Below are 17,051 nucleotides of genomic sequence, written 5' to 3'. Positions count from 1 at the left end.
CCACTCCGCCTCAGTGGAACCGCAGCCTTATTCTCCGACTCGTACATAAACCATGTTTACAAGGTATAGGTACTATAGGTACAATACTTTCATTCCTAATTTTACTTCTTAGTAAGGGCAAAATAAAACCAAGTTGTAAGTTAAAATTTCAAGCTTTTTCTTTTTCAATAAAACATGCATTTTTCAACTATTACAATAAGTACAAAAATATTTTAATTGCTGTACATTTTAACTAAAACTATGTATTTTAGGAAATAACCAGCCGTTTCAAGTTGTTGCATAAAACTTTTTGAAATATTCTTTGAAACTATACCTGCAGTGTAAAAGAATATTTTATTTTTAAACAATGATAATTTAATTTTGATTTGAAAAAGCTATAAAGATAAAGTGAGTTGTAACATTTTTACATTTTTTTACAAATCAGGGGAAAGCCTTATTTAGTGCAGATATTTTGTAACAATTATTATTTTTATAACTAGTTACTGTCGCACTCAGAGACATTGTATGTTTACTTAAACTATTCCTTAGTAACGATTTTGTTCCGAAATCAATTGCTAAGGTCTGGGTTAAGTACCCATTCAAATACTATCTCAAGTACGGCAGTCAGTCAGTTAACAACTAAAATAAAGTGTAAAGTAGCGCACTCACTTCTCACTAGTAATGTTGTTCTTATTTACTTAAGTATTGATATTTTACTAAAACTAATATATAAAACTTTGTTCATAAAGCCAAGAAAACAAGATAGTTAATTTTTAACAGACACCAAAATACTAAACGAATCTTTTACGACATACAACAAAGTCCACTCATTTCTATCCTACCGTATGTCTTCAAGGTCTTGCTTTTGAAAAATCAACTAAAATACCAAGAATAGAAAGTCGACTTTGGCATAGCCGTGGCAGTAGTTAAAACTCGTTTTACTGACAATGTTCTTAAAATACTTAACACTATCCTTAAACACTTGACAAATAACAGTCTTTCTAATTACATATACAAGGTTATTTTAAAAACATTAATGATTCTTAATAACTCTTTAGTTACAACTATTGATTTAGTAAGAGTATTCTTAAGTAACTGTTTGTAATTGGCTTAAAATATAAATCACCAGTCAGTAAAATAAAGATATCTTGCCTTTATTCCAAGAAGGAGATCTTTGGGCCTTAAAAGGTGAAAAATAATAGAGATGCCCTTATAATTTAAAATAATATTTTTACCAGTACCCTTAGTATAAGTATGCTTTACGTTATGATTGGTAGGTTCATTCACGCCGGCCAATCAGAGCGCCGAACGCACTCTCGTTTCGTTTTCGTTCAACGTAAAGCAAACTCGTACTAAGGGTACAGTTTTATTAAGAGTTCCATGTAATACGATTCTTGGATATATAACTTCACTGTTTCATCTTATTCTTTGCCAAATACCAATACTTTTCTTAGGGATAGTAACAGAAAATCATTAATGAAATTAAAATAACCTTTTCTACTTTTGTTCACAAAATTCACGTGTACAATATTTTTGTAATGCTCCTACAACTATTTGTTCTAAAAACTGGAATATATTTATGTTTGATATTTATTTATTTATAATTAAATTACAACAAGAAGCTAACTTAAATATTTACAGATTAATTTATACAATGATTTATTAATATACACAACAATTCATGCTTTTTTTCTTACATCTAGTATGTACATTATTTATCAATAAAATAGTATAAAAAAATATTAAAAATCTGTAAATAAATAAAAATGTTAAATAATTTTCATGCAGAATTCCATTTATAAAAAAATATTCCGGTGAATTGTGATTAAAAACGAATTTTATTTAAATATCAATAAATAACAACTCTAAAATCTACTTTGAATTACTATTAGATGCAATCACTGATTCTTAATACTTTAAAATTAGAAATTAATCATTTCAATACTAAATAATTATTATTACAAACTTTGCCGAGTCGATTAGTAATCAACTAATCAATAACAAGACGTAACGGATCACTAATAAATTAAAAATAAAAATAAATAAATTAAAAAAATTAAAAAACCCGACTGCATAAAAAACACTTTAAATAAAAACTGAAAAGTAAAAAACAAGCTTAGTCTAAAAGTGTAGATAGCAATGCTATTACCACAAAATTAAATAATTTCATAATCAATACACAAAAAATAATAATCTTATGCGAAACATAATTGAGTGTAACAGTCGGGACCCATTAAATAAACTAGACTAAAATCATTCAATATGGGTCCCGACTGTTGCACTCAATTATGTTTCGCATAAGATTATTATTTTTTGTGTATTGATTATGAAATTATTTAATTTTGTGGTAATAGCATTGCTATCTACACTTTTAGACTAAGCTTGTTTTTTACTTTTCAGTTTTTATTTAAAGTGTTTTTTATGCAGTCGGGTTTTTTAATTTTTTTAATTTATTTATTTTTATTTAACACTTTTTAGTTAGTTATAATACGGCTATGTGTTTCTCAAGATTTCACCCGCGACACGAAACGACAGTTCAGAAACCGCTAGTCAATCGCGTCGCGTAGTACCTATACGAGTATTTAGAACCTAATTGCACATAGTATTTTTTTTCTATATGTCAGTGATATACCATTTTGGAATCCTCATGATGAGCTCTTTAATTTGATACCCATATTGTAGCAAATAATTTTTTTTATTTTTTTTTACTACTCTCTAGGGCGCCTCACGGCCGCCATGTTGGTTTTTGTTTTACGTCACATATCTAAGAACACTTGGGTAATTAAGACGAATCCAACGATACCCTGATTGTCGAAATCCATCAAGCCGTTTCGAAGAAATGAGGTAATAAAGAATATTAGGCTCATACATACAAGATACGCGCGAAAAACATAACCCTTCCTTGGCAGTCGGGTAACTAAAAAAAAATCTACAATAAGTTGGTCCTTTTTTCTTAATTACAAATACTTATCATTTGTTCTTTATTATTTATAATATTTTGTTCAATAATTTAATTAATTTTATTATAGCATTAAAATCACTGACTATGTTGTGTATTTATAAGCCAGACAATAAATAAATTAATATTTCATAATTATTCAAAATGTAAATAAATTAATTAATCTTTCGTCATTAGGAAAGAATGTCGGAATTTGTTACTAGGTGGCGCCTTATTTTTGTTTTTTATGGAATTCGAGGAATGCCTCGGCGGCTGCGAATATATCGTCCGCAAATTCCTTAGGCGTGTGTAAAGCGGCGAAATGGCCTCCGTAATCGATCAATGTAGATCTGACTAAGTTGGGGAACTTGTCCCTAATTATCCAATCGGGTTGGTAGACAACTTCGTATAGGAATTTGAGGGCAGCCATTGGAACTTCCGTTGGTATGCTGTAATAGAAAATTATAAGGAAATTAATGATTTTGTACAAGAAATCTATTAACACATTGAACGCCGTGGTGGTCACCGGTGACCGACATTAGCGCAGGCAAACCGCCTTCAAAAGTTTTCTATTGACTTAAAAATCATGATTTAATTGCTTTATTTGATTTCAATTACTATAGTTTATTTTCTAATGTTATAAAATATAATATAAGTATAGTGGTTGACATTAAAAATCCAGTACCCCATTGGAAAATTTCAAGTGTCGTTTAAGAAAAAAAAACCTTATCAATGTGTCTTTATCTTGTCAACAACTATAACCTCATGGATAAAGTAGTCACATGTACAACAATGTTTATTGTAATTACTTGTTTACACCCACATAGCATATCCTTGAAACATACGAACTCCAAATAGCAAAGAAATGTAAACAACTCTGACAGCTGATTGCTCGCTCCTTCTATGTGTAAAATTAGATTTTTATGTAACAGAGATTTCTTGTTGTTGTTCAAACTTTTTATTGCCACAATAAATATTATAATTATTTTATCTTATAAAAGGTACTCGTTAACTGAGTTACGACGCTTGTAACTAATAATTACGAACCCCCGTCGTTGTTTGAAACAAATCGAGTATCCTTGAACAGTGACTGTAGTTACAAAAAAATATATAGGTACCTATTTCCGTTGCTATAAAAAAGTCGTCAAACGAAAAAAAAAAAATCGTGACCTAATTATAATAACTATTGGATATAATAATTAGGTATAATTTCGAAAAAATCTAACTTACTCTTGTAGAATATTAATTTCTGGGTAAAAGAAGCTTTCGGCGTACAATCTCGTGGCTGTGACGACGCACTCGTTTGCCCACATGATGGTCACTGTGTCCAGTACATCGTTGAGGTCAAGGTTAGCCAGACCACCGTGTGGTTTGTCCAACTGCTCACTGTTACTGCACATGGCCATCTTTTCCATCAAATAAGCCGCTAAACCAGATGGTGAGTCCGTGAGGCCAACACCTGAAACAACAGGCAATGAACACGTTAACAGCCTTAGCGGAGGATTTGCCTTCAACAGTTTTCTTTCAACAGTAAATGCTTTTAGCAAGACTTATTGTCACTCTTATTTGCCCAAACTTTTACAATGTCAAAAGTCAAACTAGTTTTTTCTCCAATCCAATCAATTGGGAATTCGCTCGTCGTTCAGTTGCAACTATCGATTTGTTAGATATTTACATTATAGTAATAAAATATTCATCGCATATTGTACCCAATAACTGTCATCATAGGAACGCAAATCGAGAAGCAGTAGGTAGTGTGTAGTTTATTAATATACAGACTCCAATGTTGTGTTGCCCAAGATCATGGCCGAGGTCTCATTTGTTTACTTACAGAACGTTACTCCGGCATTCGAGACATATTTTCTCATTTTGTGACACAACGTATTACCATTTGCGTAAAATAATTTTGTTTATAGAAACTGAAGTCTAAACTCGAGTCCCGCTAAGGAATAGGCAGATAAATGTTTAACCATGATCCTCCACATTGTATTTAAAAGTTTCTAAAGTTATATCAGTTTTAGGATCAACAAAATTATGTCTCTAGCGGAACCTTTAATAATTAAACTCCAGCAACGTTAACCAGTCTTCAATAAATAAGTATGTTACTTGAACCATCCTTACCTACAGTATCCGGTTTAGTTGCCTGAATATGGAAATATCCACTTTCTCTCATTACGTAACTAAAATACTTCTTCAGCGGGTACACTCTTGTATGGCCAACTGGGTCAATAAAACTTGGGAACAATGATCCAATCAGTAACTTGACGTGGCTGATTGGCCTTGACGATACTGGCATGTTACAGTGATATCTGGAAAATGAACGAGTTTTTATGATAAATTGAGGCATAGGGGAATATCAGTACACTTACAAGGTCACACTTTAGGCAACTGCTATAGAAAATGTCCTAATGAAATACGCAATGCCATCAATTAATTGAATGATAGTCGCACTTGCGAATAGTCGATTGATGAGAACAAACAGATCATTTGAATTCAGCCACATTTAATCAAATAGTATTATGTTTGCAGCCGCCTGAACTTATGTAAAATTATGATCTTAGTTGGTTGTTGGTGAAATACAAAAATATAGAAAATCGAAGCTGATATTAGACATAGGTACTTCTGCGCACGGCAATCTGAATCTATCTAGTAGGTATTACGAAGTGTGTCCGCCAAAAACAACTGCTACACCTGAGATTATGTGAGACTATTACAACATTAATACAACATACAAGATCTTGTTTTGTGTTTATGCGGACAAGCCGGTTAACGAGCAGACCACCTGTTGGTAAACAATCAGCCCGCCCACGGACACCCGAAACACCAGTGGCGTTACAAGTGCGTTGCCGGCTTTTTCGGTGTTAAGAATTTGAGGATCGTTGGGGATTCGGGGAATGGGGCATTTAGCTGCCCGTAACCTAACTCACACGACGAAACACAACATAAGCGTTTTTTCACGTTGGTTTTCGGTGAGGCCGTGGTATCACTCGGGTCAAGCCGGCCCAATTGTACCGAAGTATGGCTCTCCCACATTTAATATTTTGTTATTTTACTTTACTTTACTTTCTACCTGCCTTTTAGGGGAATAACCGGTGGGGTCTGAGACAATATAGATAGATAGTGTTAGCAGCACAAGATAAGATACCAAATGATTGAGCTGGTATTTATCCAACTATTTGGTAATAGGTCAAGTGAAGTGTATCTGATAAAAAGTGTACTTTACCCTAATACATTTTCTGGGAATAGAGTAGCCATGTGTGAAGCGACTTGTGAGCCCCAATCTCCTCCCTGAATGTAAAACTTGTTGAAACCAAGCCTGAACATTAAGTTGCGCATCATAATTCCCATCTGCACTGGGTTCAGTCCTCGTTTATTCGTTCCCTGAAAAAGAAAAAAAAAACCGTCAAAATGTAACACACCTACATCAAATATAGGTTTTCTGGGTTTTCCGATTTTTTTAGAGTCTGGAGTGTATATCTGGTATCTGACAATATACTTCTTTATTATAGGGGGACTTGATATAATTTATCAGTTGAAAAATACTGAATGTATGTATATCTCTGCCTGTGTAGCCTGCCTCGTTGGTCGAGTGGTCGCAAGTGCGACTGCCGGACAAAAGGTCTCGGGTTCGATTCCCGGGTCGGGCAAAGGAAAACTTCTGCAATTGTGCCCAGTGTAGGGCAATAGGCTTACCCCTATTACATGGGACTTATAACACAAATGGTGAAAAGTGGGTGTACATTGTATAACGGCACGCGCCGTAATGTGCACCTCTGCCTACCCCTTCGGGGATAAAAGGAGTGACGTTGCAATGTGTGTATAAGTATGTACCTGTGTTGACTTCTATGAGGATTAAAAAGGTGTGATATTATTTTGTGTGTAGGTATTACTCATACCGAAATTAAAAGTGATGCGTCATATATGTAACCACTTGACAATCATTCAATATTGGTCATTTTAAATTACATAAATCACGGAGTTAAATCACTGAGCTTGAAAATTCGTACCTTTAGCTATTACTATGAAGCGTTAAGATGAGATCAGAAATTAAAAAAGACGTTGCACTACAAAAAACTATGGAAAAAGTCGAGAATGGTATAATATGTATACTAAAATAGTTTTGCATTGGGGAAGCAATTCAGATTATAATTACATATAAAAAAGAGATAGGTATTAAAAGGAACATAATCTTTAATATAAAAATGAATCGTAGAATGTGTTGCTAAGCGCAAATCTCGAGAACAGCTGAACCGATTTCGCTAGGATTTTTTGTTAGTTCAGTTATTGTTAGGAAGAAAAAATTAACAAAGATGTGCAGAAATATTTCCGAGGCGAAACACAGTTAGCGGGTTCCGCTAGTTGGTATCACGACTTTTAATATGTAGGTAAAATACTGAACAAAATCAATTGATAAGGAAACGACTGCACGGTTGGCACGGTGGCTAGGCAACTGGCTGCTGCGTAATATGTAGCGGGTTCGATTCCCCCACGGAGCAACTCTTTGTGTGATCCACAAATTGTTGTTTCGGGTCTAGGTGTCATGTGCATGTGAAATTGTATGTCTGTAAACGCACCCACGACACAGGACAAAATCAAAATGAGGGGGAACGTTTTAAAAAAAAATGTAACAATAATTTGGATGAGATAAAAATGTCTTTAGTATCAAAATCCCATCAATAACTCTAATTAAATGTACCTACAAAAAATGTACCTACATTTAAACAAAGTTGCATGACGGTGCGTGTTTTAGTATTTACTTATAGTCTAGTCTCATAGACTCGTGATGCAATATTTTAAAATAGTGTTTATTTACTGCACTTGTACTTGAATTTTTTGTATTGTCTAGGATTCTCTTTCTTTTCTATGTATTTATCGCCAGTTTAATGGGCACTGTCAGCTGAATAAAAAATGGAACTTTATCTAAAATATTTGAATCGATCTAGGTTTTGACAAAAAGTCAATAGATATAATATAAAAATCAGTTTTTAATTTCTAGAATTCATTCTTAAAGATGATCTATGTACCGATTCATACTTCTATGTTCTTCTACTTCGTACGTTGGGCCGAAGGAAAACGAAATTCTATCGTAGTCTCGATTTCATACTGTCTATGTAATAAGTACATTTCCGATTTTTTTTACGATATACCTACATACAGAAACACAATTAACACCGAGAATGTTTGTACTAAAATAGTAATGAAATGTGTGAATCCTGACGCGGAATTTAAAATAATAAAAAAAAAATATAAATACGACAGTTAATTTGTTTGTTTGTTTGTAACACGTCATTGAAAGAATTTTAATGCTGCTGGCTGGAATTTTTGCTACATTTTTTCTGTAAAATTATTTTCTTCTGTATTAGAAAATAGATTAGAGATTAGTAGATTACAATCTGCGATGCAATTTATAAAACAATCAATAATTTCTAAGTAACCGACAAAAAAGACAAAAATAATATAATAAATGAATAAACAAAATGTTCGATATCGCGACCACAGTCGCGATCAAAACGTAGTATAAGATAGATATTTGATTATTTTAATTAGCAGTCATTTCTATTAATGTATTTAAATTAAAACACTTTAAATACATTGAAATCTACCTACCTATTAAGTTCAATAAATAAAACTTGTTATTTTGAGGTTTTCCATTGAAGACTATTTTGATCGAAAATCGTATTAGAGGCCTATTGACAGATTCACACATAAGTGTGAATATATTGTACCTACCAATAACATGTTTAGTCATGTACATACGTTTGAACCTCGAACCTCTGGGCAAACGGTAACTAGAATTTTCGATTTAAAAAAATCGTTTTGTGAAAATCGTGTGTGTCTTCAATTATCCTGTCTTTCAGATTAGTACGAGTTTGCTTTATACTAAACGAAAACGAAACGAAAGCGCGTTCGGCGCTCTGACTGGTTTGGTTGTTTCATTCGCGCTTGCCAATCAGTGCACCGAACGCGCTTTCGTTTCGATCTCGTTTAACTTAAAACAACCTCGTATTAAATCATCTGATCTTTCAGAAAATAAACAGATATAACATAATTCTTAGATTCTTACCTCAGAGTACCCAAACCCGGGCAAATCTGCAGCGATGACTTCAAAAACGATATCATATCCATGCTTTGGCGCAGTCAAAATAGGTATAACTTTCGCAAACTCCTTGGACGAACTTGGCCAGCCGTGTAACATAAGTAGCGGTAGAACTTTCTTATTACCATCTACTTTAGGTTTGACATGAATAAAATGTAAGTCTAAGCCCTGGATTTTTGTCTTGAAATGAGGGAATGCATTCAACAGTTCTGCCCTCTCTTTGAAGTTATAATCATTAGCCCAATAGTTCAGAATGGCATCTAAGTAATCTGTGTTCATTCCGTACTGTGCTTGTGTACCTTCTAGTGGTTTTGTAAACCGGCGCCTGTTTTTTAATCTTTGTCTTAAGTCTGCGATCATCTGTAAAATAAAATAATTAATTAATTATCATATTTGATTCTAGCTGCCACATTCAGAGACATTTAAAATATTCCTTAGTAACGATTTTGTTCTGAAAATAATTGCTAAGGATTGGGTTAAGTAACCATTAAATGATTGTGGGTACGGCGGTAAGAAGCGTAAATGAGGTTTTTGCTTAGGCACATGGGAATTGATTCTCATTGTAAGACTTTTAAAAGTTCTACATGACTCAGAATAGTAAGTGTTTAATAGTTTATTAGTACAAAGTCATCTTTACATTGGGTTTTCGATTGCGAAATTCTCAGTACCTCCGTCTGGAATTGTATCCAGTGCTTGGTATTGGACTTGCCTCTTATTACAATTTGACTTATATCGTAACTGTCTATAGGCATATACATTTTACAAATATATAAACGTGATGGTTTGTTGGAAGTTTAAATTGTTATCAAGGCACTATAACTGGTTGCAAGCGCAAAATTTAGGCATTATATTAGGTGTTACGATTTCTTCTGTCGAATACCTAAAGCTAGTTTTTTCTAAAAGTTTAACTTACGCTATCATTAAAATCGATCTTGAATGGCCTGATCGATTCATCTTGCCCCTCAGTCTTAACGCCGGCACCCCACCATCTTTGAAGATCTAATTCAGGTAGCTTCGATGGTTTTCCAAACATAAACTTGTAACCTAGATAGATGGCTGCTAAAAGCACGATCGTAGATATTATTAACTTCATCTGAAAGCAATAAAATATTTTTTTACGGTTTACGCTCCAAATCGGAAGGTAGCTAGAAAAAAATATTGGAAAATCCCTCTTAATACGAACGTAATAAAGTCGGCAACTTCCCGTAACGGTACAAGTAACGGTCCCTTTACAATTGATACCGTACATAGGGATAAAAACGTGGGCGTAGCAGAAAAGTCGCAGTTGACTTTTTTTTTCATTACATTTCTAGTGAACTGCTAAACTCCGGGAAAAGGTGATCAAATAACCGAATTTACATTTAAGTTGCCGAGAGTAAAGAAATATTCTAATAAATCCCATGATGCTACCCGGCAACAGTCAGGCCCTTCGCGGAATTGGTGAGCCCCTGGAGAACAAATTGCCTACAGTGGGTAAACCGAATTTTCTCCGAAATGGGAACCTAACTTGGTATACATAAAATTCGTTGGAAAGTTTCCGTTAAATTACGTAAATGGCATATATATTATGGAAATGTCTGCATTTATACATATACTTTTCATGTACGTTGAATTATTTATTATTTGTATTTTTAGAGTTTCCTACCTCCCACTGGTATTAGGAATTTAAATTATAGGTCATCGACATATACTATTACACAATTATCACAAATATGGTCATACTAGTTTGGCTTGGGTAGCGGAAATTGAAAATTATGCTGTCTATGGTAATAGGCTTGCTCTCTAATAGATGGGTCCGGTGATCTGTACCTGGCTTTATACGGCAATATAACCCTTTCACACATGAGCCTATAACAAGCACCATGATCATTAAACAAGGCTTTAATAAGCTAGTGATTATAGTGGTATTGGTACTTACAACTCTGCCTACCCTTTAAATAAAACAGGGTAGTCTACTATGTCTAGACTAAGTTTTAAAACTCTTATTTAAAGTGTGTATAATTTACAAACGATAATTTGAAGGTAGAACCAATTAGTTCCATTAAATTAATTTGTGTTTTTCAAAGTTGTCGAATTCTATAGAAATAAATATATCCGCGTCTTTTTTTTACTTAGATCGAACATCTATCTATTTCCGGGTTTATCGCATTTTATTTCGTAAAATTTTGTGTACCGAAAATTTTATTGTATTTAGGTATAAGTATACTTTTTAACTAGATCATTCGGTATATAAAAATCATGATCGATATACTAAAATTAATTATATTTTTTGTATTTCATAATTTAAGGAAGATAAAGAAGATTAGGCTGATCAAAGATCATTCTAAAAGTACATACCTACGAGTACCTACATTTTAAAATAAATAATAACGTATAAATGTACTTTCAAAATTTATTCAGTATTTTATTTGCTATGTAATTTTTATTATACTCCTAACAACTTTTAAAATATTCTGTAGATTATTTTGTAAAACCATTTCTTCATTATTATTTTGGAGGGAACAAAACTACGCTATTGCCGTATTTTCTCATAATGTGAAAAGCGAACTACGTTCTAGTTTCGTTTATAATTCGGTAATTCCCACCGTAACATCAATCAAAAGTAAATAACTGTCGAAACTTTATCTAAAACCAATACGATTAAAAAACCCTTTCACTTGTTACATTACCTACATTGTGTAACAAAAAAAATAAAAATAAAAAAACTCACTTTTATATAATAATACACTTTCAATAAAAAACTCAAAACACTTCACTAGTTAATAAAATAAAATCGTCTGTACACAATTAATCTTTGATATCGCACACAGGAATCTTTACAAAGATACGTAATATTTATTTTCGCCCACACATGGTACGTGCGATGCCGGTGATCGCCGAAATTGTATTGTGAATCTTTTACATTATGTTCGCCGCGAGTTCGGCGCACCAACCGGCGACTCACGGCTGACAGCCGGCAAACCCCCGCCCTTGACCTTATTAAAACCCTTATTGACTGTATCTTACATTCATTACTGCGTACCTATATTCTGCGAAACGAATATATTATGTAACCCTTTACCCTTAAGAGCTATAAATAATAATTACATTGCGACATGCTTCTTAAACGAAAGGTAATATGTTTTTATCTGAAGGTGTTTTTTTTTTTGTTGAAACTTGCATCGTTCCGTAAAATATTGTTTGACGACGTTTTTCGTAGGATTTTTTTTTTTGAGGCTGGAAAATCTACCAGTTACTTTTCCCGCCTTGAGCGAAGCGAGAGGGATTGTCAGACTTTTACTGACTAAAAACCACTGCGTTCCCGTAACCCGCTAGGTAGTCCGTAGCTCCGATTGTGGTAGGGTATGGTATTTATACAGGATGCCAAAGCTGAGAATCCAAGATTGACGCCCTTTACATATTGTAGGAACTAGGAGACGGGAGTCAATGTCCTTTAAATGGGGGTTAAAAAATAACAAACATTTTGTCGGGAAATTGCTACACGTACACAGCGTTTATTGGCAGCTGAAATCTTTTATTCAGTGTTTACTTTTCAGATCCTTCGAATTAGAATTATTTGTGTGTTTTTATTTTATTTATGTAGGTATGTAGGTTGGAGTGCGATGATGGTATCGAATTATCGAAGGCCAATGTCATCACTTATCTATCAGTCCAATATACATATTTGATAGTAATAGTATCTCCAGGTAGATACTAGTAGGTACTGATAAAAACAATTGATTTATAAACCCTAATTGACTGTCGTAATTGAATCATTTTGTGTTCCCACTGTAGTGTAAAGGATGGTTTTCTTATTCTTATTTTTTTACGGATGATAAATTGGTATTCTATTATACTAAGCTTTTTAACCTTAAGCTCGGGTTCTATTATGATTCTTCACTGCCACAAGGCTCCTCAATGACTCAGAAAACCTAAAAAATATATATAAAAAAAGTGTTTAATGTAACTCTTAGCAGATTTTGGAGGGTCAATCCCCTACCTAATTACTAAATACTGGAATATAACGTACTTTTTGGCCATAGCATGATAAACTATCTTCATATAATTATTATCTATTACGTAGCTTTTTATGTCTACTTTTCAAAAAAACAAACATACAGGTAGTCTAGTATCTTTGATTAGTTTTTTATATAGGTACCTACCTTTTATGTATACCTAAGTAGGCGTTAGTTCTATTTATTATTGACCTTACGTATATAAGATAACAATAGAAAATACATTGTGTCTCGTGTAGATCTGCTTTCCGGCGCACGACGGGTTAATATATAGTCTAATGACGACTAAATCAAAATGCTATGATGTTTGTTAAATAAAATTGCGGTCTACCCTCTTTGTGATACTATGTAGTGCATACCTAAATATAATTAAGTAAAAAAAGTGTGATTCACAAATGCCTATGCAAAGAATTCTTAACTTATCTATGGGAATTAAACTTACATTTGTTGTTTGGGGTAATTGTATACGAGATATCTAAACATTATTGTTACTCAAGGATAATGGAATGGAAACGAAATATTTCTGTGATGTTCAATAAACGTAATAGGCACATGTAGATAAAAATGATAGGTACTACTATTGTGTGTCTACTAGTGTCTATACATACATACAATACATACATACATATTGTCACGCCCTTAATCCTCGAAGGGGTAGGCAGAGGGAATGCACAATATGGCACGTAATGCCACTGTGTACACCCACTTTCCACAATTTATGTAGTAAGTCCCATGTAATAGGTGATGAGCCTATTGCCATATACCGCGCACATTTCCAGATTCCGTGCTACAACTGAGAATTTTTTCGAAAAATTGAAAAAATTCCAGTAATACTTTGCCCGACCCGGTGAACGAACCCGAGACCCCTTAAATAGGTTATGATTTGAACCACTCGGCCAACGAGGCGTCGTTTTAAGTAATTTCATTAGTAAATTTATAAAACCTACGACCGAAAATTAAACGAAACTTCGGATTCGAGAACCGGAGTAGGCCCCTGTTTACACACACACCAGAAAAAAGAACTTGTAACTGATATTCCAAAATATTTCCAGATCCGTCCAATATTCCTGATTGGTGTGCAGTTCCCAAGAGATGAACTCCTTGACGGTGCATTGTCTGAAGATAGTATGAGCATGGTGAGGGACAAATTTGCAAACGACAGTACTGCGGAGATTGAACCACCAGAGAAGGTTCAAAATGCTATGCAACTGTACGTGCATTCTCAAGCTGTTGCAGATAAGGTGAGTCATCATAACATTTTTTTTAATGGGACAAGCCCGCCACAACCTCCCATACCGCTGCAACTCCTGTAAGCCAGGATCTACAGTAGATACAAACATGAAAACACCGGAACACTGAAGTCTCAGGGAAATGAATGGAGTCTTGGATCCCGCAACGAAACAAATCAGAAGATGTTATTAGACATAACATTTAGCATAACTTTTTTTTTCTATGAAAGATGTTGTCCCCACACAAGGATATTCTCCTGTGTCGTGGGTTACCACTACATCTAGGGTTGCCAGATAGCCGGTATTTCCGGGATTATTCCGGAATTAAAAAATACTAGTTTTTTTTTCACAAAAATACGATATTATGGCTGCAAAAGTCAAACCAAACGTTGTAACGTGCCCGCAACTTGCGCTGCGTGAATTGAGGGGCGGGAAGGATGAGTTCTAGGTATCTACTTATTTTTCTACTTTTACAGTTTAGTCTCAGATAGGATAACTCAAATTCCGTTCGTGGCCCTAGTAATGTCCAGGAAATAATCAATCTGGATCTGGCAACCCTTTTTTTTTTGAGGGGGAAAATCATCCAATGACTTTTCTCGCCTTGGGCGAGGCTAGAGGGAGTGTCAGACTCTTACTGACTAAAAACCACCCCGTTCCTACTCCTGCTTTTCGAACCGGAGCCCCAGTAAACCCGCTAGGTAGTCCGCAACTGTAGTAGTTGCTGTAGGTAGTACGGATCTTGTAACCCTAACTTCATCACACCTAAACCTCGTACGGTAATCTAATCCACAACACGTTGCCCAACAGCCGGTTGCCCAGCCCTTGCACCAACCTGCAGTCTCTAACGTATTAAATTTTCATACTTAAAAGCTATAATTATTTCATAAACATTTACTGTTTTTTTACAATAAAATAATATGATTTATTATTGTTTTCCGGAAATGGATACATTCCAAAGCTTTGCCTGTATGCTAAGTAAGTAACTACTGACAGCAAAAAAGATATAAGTGTGATCGTAACCGTCAATTACATAGCAGTAATGAATCGTTAAAACATCCATCTATTTAAACAGCATTAGTAAATGGATTTCAAAATAACACATAAGCGCTTAACCTGCGCTTTTTAACCGACTTCATTGAATTAGTTATTACTCGTGGTGTTTAATTTTCTTTTCAGAAAAATGGTTGAGAAACGTAAAATGTTTTTTTTTTAAAGAATAAAAGGCCAATCGTCTACAACTTGATGTTTTATACCTTTTTTTTTTGAGGGGGAAAATCATCCTATGACTTTTCCCGCCTTGGGCGAGGCGAGAGGGAGTGTCAGACTCTTACTGACTAAAAACCACCCCGTTCCTACTCCTGCTTTTCGAGCCGGAGCCCCGGTAAACCCGCATGTTTTATACCTACCCAATTTATTTTTAAAATTTGCCCATTATGTTTGTTTGTTTAGTTTAGTTTAAATTATTACAGAAAATTATTAAAGATGTAGTTATATGTAAACAATACAGTCATATTATGCACTGGTTTGAACTAATATCCTCTTTAGACTTTAGACAGCTTATTTCTTTTAATCACTCAATTGATCACACAATATCCGAAATTACATGTTTTTAAATTACAATCATCGGCAAGATAATAGATCGTTTATTTTTTCACCTTTCACAACTGTAACTTGGGTATTTATAATGTCTTAAATTTAAAAAAATATTATGTGCAATGTGCACTTAAGTAAGTACTCGAAAAATAACTTCATTTTAACCGAGTTCAAAAAAGGAGTGTGACCTGTATGTATGTATTTTGTTTGTGCGCGATTAACCCGCGTTTGGCTGAACCGGTTTTGAGTTTTCAGCATAATTTATTTTTCAGACTTTAGTTTGACATAAAAACATAAAAAATATAATAGATAGATAAGTGAGATAATATTAAATACCAAGCAAATTTATTTTTCCGCATTTTAAACTAAAATTAATTATATACCTATTTAAAGAATTACATAGATTTAAAATTAGTAAAATATAATATGATACGGAACACTGTATGCTCGAGCAATCCGTAACTGTTTTTTTTTTATAAATCATTATTTTTTTGCATTGAAAACAAAAAAAAATGATACATTCATATTTTCCTTTAATATATTTTTAGACACTTTTTTTAATTTATGTGCTTATGTTTGGACATTTATAAATAATCACAATCGCATAAAAAAGATTTTTTGTAAAAAAAATTAAATGTAGGTGTTTTACCGAATGGTGTACACGTGTTGAGAAAAATCACGATTAGGTATTTAGGTATGCTAATCTTGGCATACTTTAGAGTTCACGGGAGTACCGTTAACGATGTTATTTTAAGTAAGTAAAGTATTATTTGACACTCGAGAGTTAAGTAATTCAATCGGAACCATCTTAAAAACTTGTTACTAAAGTTCCGTACACTATGAAATTATGACATACTGGAATTGTTTGCAGCATATCATATTCATGTTGAACATTAGAAAAATCTATATAGAATTAAAGACTTACATTTTATTTTATTTTAAACTATCAAAAGAAAATAATGGCAAATAAATTTAATAAATAGATTATTTCGGCACTTTATCCTTTTCGCAATTCATTATCATCGTATTATTTTCGCAAAGTCATTCTTTACTTATCTAAATATAAAAATATGTGTCGGATTCTAATTATTAGGTATCGGAAAAGATTTAGTTTATAGCAGACTTTATGACGGGAAATCTTTACTACTAAATCGTTTTTCGTGCTCTAGCACGTGGTATCTAATCTGTTATCGAAGTTTGATTAGTAGAACTAATGCCCG

The 17,051-nt window shown here is 33.6% G+C and overlaps 2 protein-coding genes across 3 annotated transcripts in view; one reads left to right on the top strand and one right to left on the bottom strand.

The window, feature by feature from the left end:
• The window catches only part of LOC118276055 (endoribonuclease Dicer), a 48,932-nt gene that overhangs the window by 20,910 nt on the left and 10,971 nt on the right, over positions 1 to 17,051 (top strand). For both annotated transcript variants that reach the window (XM_035594188.2, XM_035594189.2), the window contains exon 28: positions 14,062 to 14,250. In XM_035594188.2, coding sequence (XP_035450081.2) covers positions 14,062 to 14,250 — 189 coding nt within the window. The remainder of the gene's footprint in view (positions 1 to 14,061; positions 14,251 to 17,051) is intronic.
• On the bottom strand, positions 134 to 11,927 carry LOC118276057 (juvenile hormone epoxide hydrolase). The gene is made up of 7 exons (XM_035594190.2): positions 11,725 to 11,927; positions 9,928 to 10,107; positions 8,982 to 9,374; positions 6,141 to 6,298; positions 5,039 to 5,226; positions 4,148 to 4,376; positions 134 to 3,366 (listed from the first exon to the last, which is right to left on the bottom strand). The coding sequence occupies exons 2-7, from the start codon at positions 10,105 to 10,107 to the stop codon at positions 3,150 to 3,152; spliced, it is 1,365 nt and encodes a 454-aa protein (XP_035450083.2). The 5' UTR covers positions 11,725 to 11,927; the 3' UTR covers positions 134 to 3,149.

The sequence above is a fragment of the Spodoptera frugiperda genome, chromosome 31 (genome assembly GCF_023101765.2).
Source record: "Spodoptera frugiperda isolate SF20-4 chromosome 31, AGI-APGP_CSIRO_Sfru_2.0, whole genome shotgun sequence".
Lineage (NCBI taxonomy): Eukaryota > Metazoa > Arthropoda > Insecta > Lepidoptera > Noctuidae > Spodoptera > Spodoptera frugiperda.
The sequence above is the reverse complement of the archived record's forward strand: the minus strand, read 5'-3'. Positions and strand labels throughout refer to the sequence as shown.